General features: G+C 46.7%; 1 protein-coding gene across 1 annotated transcript in view; it reads right to left on the bottom strand.

Moving 5' to 3' along the window:
- Positions 1–12,834, bottom strand: part of MINDY4 (MINDY lysine 48 deubiquitinase 4) — a 121,222-nt gene that overhangs the window by 62,049 nt on the left and 46,339 nt on the right. Inside the window, exons 10-11 of the mRNA XM_066584553.1 lie at positions 8,287–8,391; positions 3,924–3,987 (exon numbers count right to left, since the gene is read on the bottom strand). Of these exons, the coding sequence (XP_066440650.1) occupies positions 3,924–3,987; positions 8,287–8,391 (169 nt within the window). The remainder of the gene's footprint in view (positions 1–3,923; positions 3,988–8,286; positions 8,392–12,834) is intronic.

Here is a 12,834-nt window from a genome sequence, read left to right as displayed (position 1 = left end):
GATTCTCCGCTCGCGGCCGGCCATTCCCAGCATGCTGCGAATTGCCTCGATTCTCCGCGGTTAGCCTATCTGTCAGATTAGGCTGACAGTGGAGATCCGTCTGCGGCACCTGCTCCCAGGCAGTGGCTCCCGCGGCGGAGATCCGCTGCGGGATACCGCAATTCCCGTGGACAGGGGGCCTCAGGTAAATCGCCAGCGAATCGCGCTGTGTAAAGTTTTGCATAGCGTTGCTATGGAAAGTGCCAGCCCCGTGTCCACGAGCAGAGAATCATTGCGATTCCCCGTGGTCAGCCTATCTGTCAGATTAGGCTGACCGCAGAGATCCGCCTGCTCCCAGGCGGCGGCTCCCGCGGCGGAGATCCGCTGCGGGATACTGCAACGCCCATGCACAGGGGGCCTGCAGCGGTTTCCAGCCGTGCCCACAGCCATTGGGCCAAAAAAGACAGCATACTCACCTGTCCGGACGCTGCAGGTCTCTCCTCTGATGCAGCCAGATTTTCTTTCTTCAGCACGGTGGATGTACTTACTTATCCTGTACTGATCCTGAGTTACATTCTGTATTATACTCCAGAGCTGCACTCAGTATTCTGCTGGTGGAGTCACTGTGTACATACATTACTTATCCTGTACTGATCCTGAGTTACATCCTGTATTATACTCCAGAGCTGCACTCAGTATTCTGCTGGTGCAGTCACTGTGTACATAAATTACTTATCCTCTACTGATCCTGAGTTACATCCTGTATTATACTCCAGAGCTGCACTCAGTATTCTGCTGGTGGAGTCACTGTGTACATACATTACATTACTTATCCTGTACGGATCCTGAGTTACATCCTGTATTATACTCCAGAGCTGCACTGACTCTTCTGCTGGTGGAGTCACTGTGCACATACATTACTTATCCTGTACTGATCCTGAGTGACATCCTGTATTATACTCCAGAGCTGCACTCACTATTCTGCTGGTGAAGTCACTGTGTACATACATTACTTATCCTGTACTGATCCTGAGTGACATCCTGTATTATACTCCAGAGCTGCACTCACTATTCTGCTGGTGAAGTCACTGTGTACATACATTACTTATCCTGTACTGATCCTGTACTGTAGTGAACAACGATACCAGGCACAATTCTAACAAGTAACTGAGCTCCTACAATACAAAGTTAAGTTTTCATACATCAGATGACTGTTTAGGGCCTGTGCAGACACTAAGGAAGCAAGGAATTCTAGGACATAAGGAATGACTGTATTTTGCGGAACAATCCTCTTAAGTAGCTGAAGGAGCTTCCCATGTAAAACTGATTGACTGTTTTACATCTAGTGCTGGGCTCTGGGGTGCGGAGTATGACAACTAAGGGTAACCCATCGTCATGCTCTGCCTCCTCAAGCCACTCTGCACTAGGCCAAACATACTATTCCTTCTGCCCAGTGTTCCGTGAACCAAGGTGTGTGGCCCTCCACCTTCGACATAAGAGGGGATCTCATCTTTCAGATCTTACTCTTATTATTTTTGCAATGTTAGACAATATGTGAAACACTGAAATGCCCTTTTAAGCAGTTCTGTAATATATTCTGTAAAGCTCCACTTTAGATGTGCGTGTGTGAAATATCAGCCGGGAACACTAGAACATTGGACTTAAAATAATTCAAACAAGACTCTGGTGGCCGCACCACTGCCAAGACAACCAGATATTAAGCATGAACTTTTTTATTCCTCGTAGTTTTCCATGGTGAGGTTCTGTCTATGAGCTGTATGAGAATATTCCACATCTTACAAGGAGCCAAAGGGCATCCCAGCAGCCCCATCCTGGTTAATAAATATTCAGATCTTGTTTGCTTGTTCCGTTGTTTTACCAACCTCCCTAAACTTTTACACAGGGGTGAACAAAGAAATGTTGGCCCTGAGCCTGGAGAAGCTTACCATCAAACATTAAGTCTCCAAGACCCGCTATTAGGTGTGCTAAATGAGGCACTGTTTGTAGTTAAAGGGCAATTCCACCCAAAGTGTTAAAATGCCCATGGGTCAGTATATCAAGTACTGGTGATTGTGTAATTATTGTCATTTGAGTTGCATTAATTCAATGAATGGCCGAGCGCAGCCTGTGATTGGCTGAACGCTGTGACCAATCACAGGCATCGCTCAGATGCCATTCAATGAATGGCTGAGCGCTGCCTCTGATTGGTTGAGCGCTCAGCCAATCAGACACAGCCCTTTCAGGAGGCAAGGATTTTAAATCCCCGCTGCTGAAAGAACTTCAGTACAGTGCTGGGGAGCCAAGCGTCAAAACGCACCGAGCCCCAACAGTGCCAAAGAGTATATATTTTTTTTTTTTTTTTTTTACACCAGCTAGGGAGGATTTTCACGGAAGGGCTTATATTTAAAGCCCTTCCCCGAAAATCATTGCAGTGGTTGCCTGCATCCCACTGCTTTCAATGGGGCCGTCAGCAGCAGCGGCGGCCACATTGAAAGCAATGGGAGAACATCGCGGTCCTCTGCCACAGCTGTGACAGGGGAGTCTTTACTCCGCACGGGGAGTGCCATTATTACTAAACACTGTGACAGTGCTGTCACAGTGTTCAGTGATAATAGGAACTCCCCGCAGGGAATATTTACGTGCATATTTACGGGCCTTCTTGGCGCGCGGATATCCTATATTTTGCAGGTGCATGAATTTGCATGCCTGCAAAAGACGGACATGTGAACTCACCATTGGAAACCAATGGTTCTAATAGATGCGCTGTTTCATGAGAACATAGGTGCCACAAAACAACGCTCGTGTGAACGAGGCCTTACTGGGTTAAAGGATTGTCCAACTAAATTGTGGCAATATACTCTCCAGCGCCACGGCATCTGACGTCCCATACACCTGTCATGTGGGCTTCTAATGTGGAAGCCCAGCATGTTTACAGGATGTCACTGTTGACGTTCCATATCGGGCCTCCTATTGGCTGCAGCAGTTAAGTGGGTAAACAACTACATGACCTCTGCAGCTAAAGTAAACAAAAGATTGGAACGATGGCGGGGAAGGCATGGAGGTATTATTATTTTTAATCTTTGGTTTGTCCCCTACTGACACCAATATATTTATTCCTCGGAAACCCCCTTTGACGATAGATAACACAGTATAAGTGAGCGTGCCCCAGTCGTGGCAGCAGGTAAACAAAATTTGATCTATTAAATCTATGTCTATGTAGGAGATCTGGATCAAAAAAACGTAACTCCAGCTCCTATAAGGATGTAAAATAGGAAATTAATCCAAAAAGATATTGGACTTAAAAAGGTGAAAATGCACCCAACGGGAGGCACAATAATGTATTGTAATTTCCCAGTATTGCGGGGTAATTGGTGCAGATAAAACATATAAACCAGGAGCTTCAAGTTGCATCTGTGATGAGAAGTCCATGGTGTTACGTAAAATGGGAGACTTACTGTACCTCCCGGCACCGAACCGAGGTCCAGTGTCATTGGATTAGCTCACATGGTACAGCGCTCGCTTTGAATGCGAGAAGTAGCGGGATCGATGCCCGCATCATCCACAGGGTTGAACACCGGAGGTGTGCTCATCTTTTCAGCTCTTGCTCAGCAGGATCGGTACTTTCCAGAGAGGTGGACAGCTCGGTGTATTGCCATCTTGAACGCTTTAAGCATGCCTACTCGGGTTATGAATTTTGTCTAGGATGATTTAGTGATCCTGCACTGAGCAGGGGGTTGGATCAGATGACCCCAGAGGTCCCCTTCCAACTCTAACATTCTATGATTCTACCCTCCATCCCTACAGGGCGTGTTATTGCTCCTCCTACACCTGGCACTTCACTAAAAGATGCCAACTTCATTAAGCACACTAGAGGCATCAGCCGTCCCAAATGATAATGTGCCACCTGGGTGAACAGGACTATATGGACGTCCTTATAGACTTACACTTTCTAGGATTCCATCAGCTCTATATCTACCAGCGGGACTAAACTGCTGCCTTCCACATGACCTGCAAGACATGAACAAGGTACATAATTCTATGAACAGCTCTTTAATCCATCATTATTCATTCTGAATACACAGTTTCTGGCACAGAATTTCTTACAATATGTGGTGCAAGTAGAGAAGGGAGCCCCATAGCCCCAACCTTCAAAATTGTGTTCCCTCCTAGTGCTTAAGACTGTTACAAGCCCAATATCCCTAGATAGGAGGTTCATATAGCCCTCTAACCAACTGTCTAGTAGAGGGTCTTCTCCTTCATTACTTGGTGTCACAGGTTCTTTAAGGTAAGTACACTGTGGGGAAAACTGAATGGAAATGACGCAACTTACCGGCTGATCTATCTCCGCTTTTAAATAGGTTGCCTAGTTATGGGACAACATTGCCCCTTTACCTCCAATTGTATTAAAATGACAAAAAAGGACAGTACTTACCCATCCTCCGCTGCCACGGTGATCCACAACTGTAGCCCTGTCATCCTGCCGGAGTTTGTTGTGGAACATGTCATCACAGGAAGTCACTTGATCGCTGCAGCCAATCAGAGGCAGCATGGTCATTGATCAGAACTCCTGACATCATCGCTCCCAGGATGTGAGTGCTGATGCCAGAAGAAAAGCTGCTGAAACTGCAACCAATCAGAGAGTGCAGCAGACAGGTGACTTCCTGTAAGGGCATCTTCCACAAAGAGACACCTGGAGGATGGCAGGACTACAGCGCTGGATTCCCGAGGCAGAGAACAGGTAAGCACTGTTCTTTTTGTTATGTTAACAATAGTTGGAGCTATTGAAGAAATGCTGTCTGGTAACTGGACGATCCCTTTAAATGGTCAGTCGTTTTATAGGCAATTGATAACTTGAAAAAAAACGCAATTTACCTTATTTACCAAAATGGACATTTTCAGACTGAAAAATTGCTCCAAAGTGCTGGCCACTAGGGGTCTCCCTTCCTTCTCATATGTTGTCCACTGCCTGTTGTCAAGTGATACTTGTTTCCAGTAACAGGCAAGTTACAGGAAGTTGGGGGAAGGGGCTTAGCTAGCATAAGTGAGCCCCGTGTAATATATACAGCTCATGCAGCCGGTTATTTATCTTTTCCTCAGCTCTCACCAGATCTTCCTGCTATTACCTCCTGCATCTAGTAACAGATCACTGCTCTCTTGCTGGTAACAGCTCCGCAGTTTTCAGGTCAATTGGTAGAAGTTGCTGACAGTCACTAACAAGTATGACTACTTTACTGTAGAATTACACTTTGCATGCAACATAGTATGTTAGGCCGAAGAATGACATCCAGTTCAGCCTATTACCCTCAATGTTGATCCAGAGCAAGGCAAAAAGCCCAATGAGGTAGAAGCCTATTTTCCTCATTGAAGGAAAAAAATTCCCGAATCACCGACCCTTCTGAAGTAATTAATGATTATAACATATAATACTGTGTCGCTTAAGAAAGGCGTCCAGGCCCCTGTTGTACTGTTAGTAAATTTGCCAGCACCACGTCCTCAGGCAGAGAGTTCCATATTTTCACTGCTCTTACAGTAAAGAACCCCCTTCTATGTTGGTGTAGAAACTTTCTTTCCTCTAGACGTAGAGGGCGCCCCTTTGTTACCGTCACAGTCCTGGGTATAATCAGATGATGGGAGAGATCTCTGTATTGTCTCCTAATATATTTATACATAGTTATTAGGTCGCCCCTTAGACGTAATTTTTCTAAACTAAATAACCCCAATTTTGATAGCCTCTCTGGGTATTGTAGCCCGCCCATTCCATTTATTACTTTAGTTGCCCACCTTTGTACCTGCTCAAGCTCTGATATGTCGTTTTTTAGTACCGATGCCCAAAACTGTCCACAATATTCCATGTGTGGTCTGACCAGTGACTTGTAGAGAGGAAGAACAATGTTGTTGTCATGAGCCCCTAGACTTTGTTTGATGCACTCCATGATCCTATTTATCTTGGCAGCAGCTGCCTGACACTGATTGCTCTGCTTACAGTTCACTAAAACCCCCAAGTCCTTTTCCATGTCAGTGTTCCCCAGTGGTTTCTCATGTAGTGTGCAATAGTGACATGTATTTCCCCTGCTTATGTGTATGTCAGTCTACTTGCTCTCTTCAATGAAGAGAGGCAGGTCTCAGGTCAGGGAAGCACTCCCTTTGGTCAATTCCAAGAGGCAACTCCACGAGATGATCTGCCAGCATGTATAATACTGGCAGGCCTCTGTCAAGAGGGGTGTCGTCTCTCTGTAAGGAGAGCACCCGAAAAGTGTGTGGAGACACCTAGAGTGTGAATGGGTCAGGGGATCATATAGTCTCTTCCCAAGGAGAGCACCCAGAAGGGGTGTGAGAAGACACCTGAGAGGTGAGTGAGGAGAATAAAGACCCTTTTACACACGATTATCAATCAAAATTCGCTCAAAAGCCAACTTTTGAGCAATAATCGTTAGATGTAAATGTGCCCATCGTGCACTTACCGTGCACTTTTAACCCATCGCTGACTTCAAGGCCGCACGAAATCCTCGTCCCTCAGGACGATAAAGAATGTTGTCAGGTGTTGTCCATCTTAAAGGGGTTGTCCCGCGACAGCAAGTGGGGTTAAGCACTTCCGTATGGCCATATTAATGCACTTTGTAATATACATTGTGCATTAAATATGAGCCATACAGAAGTTATTCAATTACTTACCTCCGTTCTCGCGCTGTCTCTGTGTCCCCGTCGCCATGGTGCCGACTAATTTCTGCCACAGCATGCCATTTTAGCCGCGCTTGCGCAGTCTTCTCTCTTCCCTCTGTGTACGAGCTTCTCCAGCGTGCCCGTGCGATACAGCTCGTCTGCGCATGCGCAGACGAGCTATCGCTGTACGGGAGCGCGCAGGGGCGGCTATTCAGCTCCCGGCGTCCCTTTAAACAGGGGTGATTCACCCCGAATCAGCAACAGCCAGCCGGGACCATCCAGGAGCAGCTAGCCGGGACAACCGACCAGCAGCCAGCCGGGACGATCAGCAGCCGGGAGCCGGGACAAACGCAATACAGCCGCCTGGGTAAGTGAGTTGTCTGTGGGAGCTGTGGGTGCTGTGGGTGCTGTGGGCGCTGTGGGCGCTGTGGGTGCTGTGGGCGCTGTGGGTGCTGTGGGTGCTGTGGGCGCTGTGGGCGCTGTGGGCGGGGGGGGAGGGCGGAGGTGTACTTACCGGAGCTTCTGTGTAGTCAGGAGATGGGAGAAACAGCTGTTTGCTGTTTTCTCCGGTAGACAGCACCTCCCCGCTGTGACGCTTTCTGCCGACCAGCCAATCAGGCGGCTGGATCGGCGTTCCATTCATTTAGAAGAACACGCCTCCACCGATGACGTCAGTCACCTGCTCACGTGACCGGCGTCTCGGGAGCGCGCATGAGGCATCCAGGAAGAGCGAGCGGTGCACCGTGGAACGCACCCAGGGACCCAGCAGGCGCCATCTTAGAGGGAGAAGTTTTAAAAGTCATTTTTTCTGCGGACGTGTGAGTACAATGCGGTTTATAACCGCTCACAAGGGCTGCTTAATGTCGGGGGGTGACAGGGGGAATGGGCTAATATGAAATTTTGGCTTTCTGCCTCGGGACAACCCCTTTAACTTAACAGCTGCTGTCCCGCTGGAGAACAATAGTGATGTATTTAGAGAACAGACCTCTGTTCTCTAAATACATGCAATGAAGCACTGGAGGGCTGATTTAGCCCATTAGTACCTATGCAAAATGATCGATCAACACTAAGTTTCTGACGAATTTTGAGCGATCATCTGTGTGTGTAAATACATCTTTATACGGCCATGCATGCTCCTCTGGGTAATTTATGCAAATAAGGAAGATGGAACAATAACTCTGCAGCACCACCTATTGGATGGCAGCATTCCTTCAAATCAATGTCAGACCCTTTATACAAGTCTTTATGACAATCATTGGGAATAGGAAACCAAGGTAGAAAACCATACATAGAGTGTATGAGTCTGTGTATGGTTCTCTGCCTTGGTTTCCTATTCCCAATAATGCGCCCAAGCACTACATAAGCAGAAAAAGAGCCCCAATACCCACAGGTAGCCTTTGAAAGCCTTTTTATAGGCCAAGGGGGGAACCACTTTTAGGGCTTCATGGTGGTCTAGGTAGACGCAGCAGCATACACTCACCACCGGCATCTCTGCGATCACTTAACTACTGGGACTAACCGATGCAGTGGCGCTAGTTCTATTGCATATACAGTGCTCATTTGGACATTGACTCTTCTCCTCTCATCATGTGAAGGATAATATGGGTATCAATGATGATCCATCTCATCATACATATGTTTACTTACAATGTGATGACTGCTTCCTTGCCTTCTCCAGCACGCCACAGGATATCAGCGAGAGCGTTACAAAGGCAGCTTGTCCTTAGAGTGTCCGACGGCTGCAGAGGACGGCTGTAAAGAGAGAAATGATAATGATCAACCATGATTGGTAAAAAGAGTCCTATACCCCGCCCCACCAGTCTGCATTATCCCTGCACTTTCCTATGTAGCGGGTCAACAGAAATTTCTTTTTTACCATGTGCTATACATCGGGACCAATGGATGATGTATTCCACCATACACACCAAAACGTGTGTCTAAAATCTCAAGAGGGAAACAAAGATCCTAGCAGCCAAGTCTTTCCGTAGTTAACTACTTAAGCACCAGGCTGTTTTGGTCCTCAAGGACCAGACACTTTTTAGGGATTCTACCCATGCAGTGGTTTTACTGCCCTTTTTTTCTCCAGGTACCAAAATGTTTTTGGCTGAGTTTCCTTTTTTTTTCGGGACATATAAGAGTAATTTTTTAGATCTTTTTTTACTGACTTTTTTTCTTTCTTTTTTTTTCGTTTTATTGGGTGATAAAAGGCTAAAAAAAATTTACATTTAGTATATTTATGCTAAAATAAAATATGTGAATGGGTTCCTCATTTTGTTTTGGATGTTTTGATATATAACATGTATGGTTTTGGTTTGCAGGGTGCATACGGCGACGGTTTGGTTGGTGTCGGCTTTGGGTTATTTTCTTTTTCATGTATATATTGTTGTTTTATTCTGTAATTTTTTTTACTTATCTTTGTAACAATTTTTTTTACCATCTATGTTCCCCATGACGTCATATAAGATCTCTAGGGGTCATTCACATGTTTTATTTTTTTATATTTCACACTTTTCCACTGTAGCTGGAGCATCCATGGGGGCCCCAATTACAGGGGAAAACATCCCCCTGTAGTGACAGTAGTCCCTAACAGAGTTGATCTGGGTCTGTGCAGCTCTGCTGTGCCAAAGGGCATGTTATTGCCGGGTACATTTTTATTACACTGAACTTATTGTTGTGCTATGTAGCTGGGGAAGGAGAAGGCAGAAATGATTAAAAACACTTCTGAGTTCTCCTCTGGGTCCTTTGCTGTGTCTGACAGCTGAGGACCCAACCTTCTCCTGCTTGATTGCAGGAGCAGAGGCTTTAATCCCATGTCATCCATCTGCTATCAGCGAGGATTAAAGCCCAGGACCAAGTGCCGTATATTTACCATGCTTTGTCCTTAAGAGAATAAAGAATAACTATTACTTCTTCTGATCCAGGATGCAGCATTGGCTTCAGGTAGCAGTCAATGAGAATAACAATGCTGAGTTCAGGGAGGGCCGGGACAGCAAAATGTTTGAACTATGGCACAGAAGGGGCATTGTGACTGTCCAGCACCTTCTTCATCATGAAGAACCTAGGTATAGATCATTTAAAGAGGTGTGTGACGTATATGATTTACCTGTATCTCCCTTTTTACTGTATGCACAAAGGCGGAACTTCTTACGCACTAGACGCGCTGACTTCGCTACAAAGGCGATACTTAACCCCATTGATTTACTGATGAGAGGTTCTTCACAAAGGCATTCGATTTCTGATCTATACTCCAGATTCAGGGAAGATGGGTGGCACAGGACAACTCTGGGTTGTTCAAGCGATGGATATGGGACCCGGAGATACCCCAAGGGATAGCTGAAGGGTGGGCCTCAGTACGAAAAGCCATAAAAATTAAAGATGGCGGGAAACATCCTTAAAAATTATACATGGTGCAATATATGGCTTCGATGTTCCCCCACATCCCAACGGTCCAGCAAGATTGCAGGTATGCCCTAGATCCGTGATTGCAAACCTATGACACGCGAGTCAGCACCCCGGTAGTAGTGAATACCGGCAGGGGCCGCGTCTCCCCTGCCGGTATTCACTAAGCAGCGCTACTAGTAGTGTAGTGCAGCCGGGATCCTCCTCCTCTTCCCTCCCATGACGTCTCCTACCACTTGGTTCCGCTAGAGCGTCCAGGGGAGGCATCCGGCAGCACACTGATGTCAGTGTGCGCCGGAGATCATCGCTGCTAGTGGCGTGGAGGGCAGAGGTGGAGGGGGTAAGTATATGGATCTCGGGGGGCACTGTCACTGCTGGGGGCGCTGTGTGGAGCCACTGTCACTGCTGGTGGGCGCTGTGTGGGGCCACTGTCACTGCTGGGGAGCGCTGTGTGGGGCCACTGTCACTGCTGTGGAGCGCTGTGTGGGGCCACTGTCACTGCTGTGGAGTGCTGTGTGGGACCACTGTCACTGCTGGGGGCCACTGTGGGGGGCACTGTCACTGCTGGGAGCCGATGTGGGGGGGCACTGTCACTGCTGGGGGCCGATGTGGGGGGGGCACTGTCACTGCTGGGGGCCGCTGTGGGGGCGCTGTCACTGTTGGGGGCCGATGTGGGGGGCCATTGTCACTGCTGGGGACCGCTGTCACTGCTGGGAGCCACTGTGGGGGGCACTGTCACTGCTGGGGGCCGCTGTGGGGGGCGCTGTCACTGCTGGTGGCTCATCATTACTGAGATAAGTGAGGGGGAGGCTGAAAGAGGCGAGGGCCTGTGCTATGGGTGTTTTGGGTTTATTAAATACTGTTATACAGGGTGGAGCGCGGTAATTTGCTAATTTGGGAGTGAAATTAAAAAAATAATGAACTTGTAAAAACTTTATTTTATATTTTATTTACATTGAACAGTAGTGGAATTTACAAATTATTTGGTTTTAAATATTGTATCTGGCAAATGTTGACCTTCGCTATCCACACACTGCTGCATACGTTTTCTGAAGTTCTCATGCACTCTTTCAAGCATGTCGACTGGTATTCTGGCAATCTCAGCGTCAATATTGTTCCTTAGGTCTTCCAGGGTGTTGCTTTTTTGAGTTGCAGGTTGTGGCAGCGCTGTTGGTCGCAGAGAGGGGAGAGTGGGCGTTGCTTATAGTGGCTGACGGGAAGTTTGTCTGCAGCTGCTTTTCAGTTGCCATCATGCAGTGGACACGTGAGGAGCGTTTATTTTGTGTTGAAGCGTATTTTTCAAATAACCACTCGATCATTGCAATGCAACGTGCTTTTCATTTGCGATTCGCTGTTCCCCCACGCGGACGTGTTCCTGGACGGCAATCAGTTGTAAATTGGGTAAATGCATTCAGAACAGCAGGGAATGTGTCATCTGTACGAAGAGGACCTGCGAGAAGTGTTACAACACCACAAAACATCGAACGAGTTAGAGCAGCAGCAATCTCCGAAACGCTCTGCTCAGAAGCAAGCACTCGCTCTTGGCATTCCAAGACGTTCTCTCCACCGGATTCTTCATAGTGAACTGAATTTTCACCCGTATAAAATGTGCGTGGTCCAACAATTGTCAGCACGGGATTATGTTACACGACGAACATCTTGTGAAGACATGCTTGCAACCATACCTCGTGACGCAATTGTGTTCTTTTCTGATGAGGCACATTTTCACCTCAGTGGGTGTGTAAACAAACAAAACATGTGGTACTGGAGCAATCCAAACCCCAGAGAAGTTCACCAGAGACCTCTGCATTCGGACCGCGTCACTGTGTGGTGCGCCTTATCACCAGTAGGCATCATTGGCGCTTACTTTTTTCCGGCAACTGTGAATTCCAAACGTTACTTAACTATGCTGCAGGATTTTTTCCAGCCAGCACTCGACGCAATGCAATTAGAGGATACATGGTTTAACAAGATGGTGCCACTGCACACACAGCGAGAGTTACCAGGAATTTTTTGAGGCAAACGTTTCCTGAACGGCTTATCTCTCTGAGGGGTGATCTTAACTGGCCGGCACGCTCACCAGACTTAGCCCCATGCAATTTTTTCCTTTGGGGTTACCTGAAGTCTAAGGTGTATTGCAACCGTCCCAACACCCTGGAAGACCTAAGGAACAATATTGACGCTGAGATTGCCAGAATACCAGTCGACATGCTTGAAAGAGTGCATGAGAACTTCAGAAAACGTATGCAGCAGTGTGTGGATAGCGAAGGTCAACATTTGCCAGATACAATATTTAAAACCAAATAATTTGTAAATTCCACTACTGTTCAATGTAAATAAAATATAAAATAAAGTTTTTACAAGTTCATTATTTTTTTTATTTCACTCCCAAATTAGCAAATTACCGCGCTCCACCCTGTATATCACAATTGTACATTTTTGTTATTTAAACTATAAATATCGCAAATTAGTTTTTTTCTCGAAGTGACGCACCACCCGAGTTATGCTCGTTTTTTTGGTGAATTTTGACACACTAAGCTCAAAAGGTTGCCCATCACTGCCCTAGATGCTCTCAACCAAAAACGGACTTCTTGCACAGTATCTAGCATTGCCCCAAAATAAGAACGCTTTGGTCAGAGGCTCAACTACTGGTACATGAGATTGAGGGGCTGTCTATACAGTAATCACCACAAGGTTGTGTATCTCCCTCTTTACCTGACCGGACAAAGAGTTCTAACATGTTATACACTATTCTTAACAAGCAAAAGATACCTGTTGTAAACCGGCTCCAAGCTG

Source organism: Eleutherodactylus coqui, chromosome 12 (genome assembly GCF_035609145.1).
Source record: "Eleutherodactylus coqui strain aEleCoq1 chromosome 12, aEleCoq1.hap1, whole genome shotgun sequence".
NCBI lineage: Eukaryota > Metazoa > Chordata > Amphibia > Anura > Eleutherodactylidae > Eleutherodactylus > Eleutherodactylus coqui.
Note: the sequence above shows the minus strand (reverse complement) of the source record. Positions and strands in the feature narration are given on the sequence as shown.